The 3,738-nt window shown below is 41.1% G+C and overlaps 1 protein-coding gene across 1 annotated transcript in view; it reads right to left on the reverse strand.

Moving 5' to 3' along the window:
- smc2 (structural maintenance of chromosomes 2) overlaps positions 1-3,738 on the reverse strand; it is a 9,559-nt gene extending 5,821 nt beyond the window's left edge. Inside the window, exons 1-11 of the mRNA XM_005747049.1 lie at positions 3,381-3,738; positions 2,662-2,811; positions 2,450-2,572; positions 2,320-2,358; positions 2,123-2,233; positions 1,976-2,020; positions 1,623-1,856; positions 1,286-1,435; positions 953-1,186; positions 648-807; positions 410-527 (exon numbers count right to left, since the gene is read on the reverse strand). Coding sequence (XP_005747106.1) covers positions 410-527; positions 648-807; positions 953-1,186; positions 1,286-1,435; positions 1,623-1,856; positions 1,976-2,020; positions 2,123-2,233; positions 2,320-2,358; positions 2,450-2,572; positions 2,662-2,811; positions 3,381-3,548 — 1,532 coding nt within the window. The 5' untranslated portion in view covers positions 3,549-3,738. The remainder of the gene's footprint in view (positions 1-409; positions 528-647; positions 808-952; positions 1,187-1,285; positions 1,436-1,622; positions 1,857-1,975; positions 2,021-2,122; positions 2,234-2,319; positions 2,359-2,449; positions 2,573-2,661; positions 2,812-3,380) is intronic.

The following is a 3,738-nucleotide window of genomic DNA, read 5'->3' on the forward strand; positions in this document are numbered from 1 at the left end:
CACACACACACACACACACACACACACACACACACACACACACAGAGAGTGGGGACCCAGGAGGGAAAAGAAATGTCCTAGCATTTTATTAGCTTGTGTCCTCTGGCACCACATAAAAACCCATATATATCTGCCATCATATCAATATATTAACAAATGGCTAAGACTCCCCTTCACAGGTACAATACAACAAAGCTAAAAGGTGAGGGAACTGTCAGCCAAGTGTGCAAAGGAATACAAGTTTATAAAAATAAATAAATAAATAAATTTACACACCTCTACATTTTTAACATGAAACAGTTTCTCAGTGCTCCTTTTGAATGTTTTTTAATACTTCCCTAATTAGAAAATCATTAAATGTCTTTATAACATTAGATGTGGTATAATTTGATGAGATCTGAGTTCTTACTTGTAATCAAAGCGCAGGTTGGGGAAACGTGACATAAGACGCTCATGCGTCTCTTTAAGTTTAGTTATCTCTCTGGACAGCTGCCTTCTTTTTTCCAGCAGACTTTCTTCCTTCCCATCTGCAGAAGGACATAAAAAACCCTCCAGTTAGTACACAGGTTTATACAGAAAAGGCACCTCATACGTGAGTGCATGTGACTCCTGTTTAAACAAATACATAAATAATCATGAATTAGTACCTTCGTAGTTGAGCTTGGCTAGCTCAGCCTCTAGTTTCTCCCTGCTGTTTTTGACAGCTTTCAGAGTGTCCTGGTCTTTTTTGTAGCCACTGTCCATCTTTTTCACCTCTGCTTGTTTGGTCTTCAGCTCAGCCTGGGCATGCTTAAGCGTCATTTGGGCCTGAGCATAAATAAGGAAGAAAAAAATAGATGGTTGGAAATTCATGATAAAATGAGAACCCAGGGAATAAACGTTTTCCAGTCACAGAAGCATATACGTGTAATCAGCCTTCTGCAAAAATACTTATTCTAAAAGCAAGACTCACCTGCTTGGCCTCTGTATCTGCTTTGCTTATGTCATTCTTGCAGGCCATCATCTGGCCTGCGAGTGTGGCTTCCTCTCCATCCTCGTTGGTAGAAAGACCTGCAGACACAGCTTTGAAATGCTGCTCAGCTGCCTCGAGGGCAGCGCTGTCATTCTTTCCCTCCTCCTGCAGAGCCTGAAGCTGCTTGGTCAACACAGAAACCTCCTTTTCCTTCACCACAAGCATTTTCTTGTCCTGCAGATCAAGGAAAACAACAGTTTGAATAAATGATTCAGATGTACACATTGCCCTTGTTTGCAAGTCATAGAATAGCAAGATTTATTAATCCATTACCTCTTCCATGTTCTTTACAAGCTCCTTCCTCTTCTTGGTTTCATCTTTGAGATTTGATTTTTTTAAGTCAAGTGCACTCTGAGCTTTGGCGTCCACACGCTGAACATCAGCTAGAGCCTCCTCAAGAGACTTTAATACTCCATTTACTTCCTACAGACGAGCAGATTGATACGGATTACTTTGCTGCAGTTTGATTAAAACATACAGAGGATGGACCTATAGCATACAAATTATTTTAAAGACTTCAACAAAGGTACTGCAAAATCTGCCCACTATTATATAAAAAAAAAAATCAAATTGTGAAAAATCACTCCCTTTCTTCCCCAGTGTAAAGTACCTGGTCTTTTTTCTTTTGCAGCTCCTGAATCTGGGCTGTGAGCTCCTGGACTTTGCTCTCATTCTCTGCCATGCTGGCTTGCATCTTGGCAATGTTGTCCTGCATCACTTTTAGATTCTCTGCTGACTTCAGCTTGGTCTCCTCTGCACACACAAACAGCCAGGCCACATACAGCCGCGACAAGTGCTGGATCTCACGCATCAGCTTCTGGTATTCCAGGTATGATGATCGTTCCTGTGGACAGAGGAAGGTTCAGAAATGGATATTACAACAGTAAAAACAAAAAGAACACAGGCTTCACAGGTTGAACCTGTGGAGAGAGATAGTCGGTTCAAATCTTAATGCCAAACTACCTCCTGCAGTTTCTGCATGGTTGGAGTGATTTCCTCATCCAAAATCTGAAAGAGCAAACACAACAAATGGTTTGCTTCAGCAGCTTCAGCAGCAGTTTGCTGACGAACAAGTATAGATAGTGATACAGTCAGAGTGAATTAACATACAGTCTGAATCTCCTTCAGCTTGGCCTCTTTCTTCTCAATGGTCTTCTGAGCACTAATCTTTTTACATTCATACATCCTGGTACCTGCTGCTTCCTCGATCATGGCAAGGATCTGAAAGAAGAGAAGTATTCAATATTATAAGTCCTAAGAAGGGAGGGAAATAAGTGTCCTCCTAATGGGCAAAGTGTTTGTCTTACCTCTGGTGGTTTCATATTCAGAACTTTGGTGATCCTCCCCTAATGTATTAAAACAAAAGGAAAATCTTTGAATGGGGTGACAGATCATATCCATTTACAACCACAACTACACCGCTGACACAAGACTGACCTGCATGATGAGGAAATGTGGGTTGTTGACATTAAGACCAACAGAGCAGAATAAGTCCTGCACGCGAGTGTTGTTGGCATTGACTCCATTGATGAGATACTTGTTCCTGCCACCAATTACCACCTAAAAGAAAAAAAGTATATGCGTGTTAATACAAGGACTGCATAATAATCCTAAAGTCAGAGAGTTTCCTCCTTTATTTCTTTCCCCACCTGTCTCGTAACAGTGATCTCATCATGTGTTTCGAACCCCAGAGGACTCTGGCTTTTGTTGGAGTTGTCAAAGGTAATGGACACAGTGGCCTTTGTGATGCCACCCTGTCCGTTCTTGTACACCAAGTCCTGGAGGTTGGAGGCTCGCACCTGTCAGGTGAGATGAAACAAGAAAGGATGCAAATTTTGAATGAGAAACAACTACACATGCTTCTTACTTAGTTAACCTCACTTCAGAGTCACTGCACTTTCGTATTATTCAACAGTTGTTCTTCATATTTTGTTTCTCACTTTTGTGGCAGTTCAGTTTGACCTGAGTCAGTTTTCAGAAAGGATATGTTTATTTTATTATTTTTTGTCACTTGCTATGAGAGAACAATATTGTTATAAACAAATCGTGACGGCTATTTACTTCCAGTCATGAAGCGACCGCAGTCTCAAAGTGTCGATGTCTTCTTATGCTTACTCTATTGACAGCTTCTACGAAACTACAACTAGATGTATTTCTTGTATTCATACTTCATTTTATTTTTAAATTTGTTTCGCAAAATACAGTAGTTTTCAGCACTATAACAATTTGTGACTTTCGCTTGTTACTGAGAGGAATACAACCACTGCCATTATCAAACTCAACAAAAACTCTAAGTAATCAAATATAAACAACTGTAACACTGGATTTGATAGCTTTTAAGCTAGCTTACGGACAACAGCACACTTACATGGGTGAGATTTGAAATACCCAAAAGGAAACATATCGAGTCCAAAATATTGGACTTGCCGCTGCCGTTCAATCCTGTGATGGCGTTGAAGAGTGGGTCAAAGCCGTTGATCTCCGTCCTTTGCGCGTAGGACTTGAATCCTTCGATAATAATAGACTTGATGTACATCTTTCGGGTTTCCTCTCTCAGCTGATTCCGGAGGCAAGATTTGTTACAGCCAGGTGACAAACCACCACCTTAAACGGAAAGCACCAAATATTAGCCCCGTGTTTACAACCGACAACTGGGAAACACCTTCTTCTCTCCTCTAACTTGAATTTTGGCGGCAGGCGTGCAGACCCTGAGCCGCGAGTGCGTG

This window comes from Pundamilia nyererei, unplaced genomic scaffold, assembly GCF_000239375.1.
Source record: "Pundamilia nyererei isolate P.nyererei 1_Seehausen unplaced genomic scaffold, PunNye1.0 scaffold00187, whole genome shotgun sequence".
Taxonomy (NCBI): Eukaryota; Metazoa; Chordata; class Actinopteri; order Cichliformes; family Cichlidae; genus Pundamilia; species Pundamilia nyererei.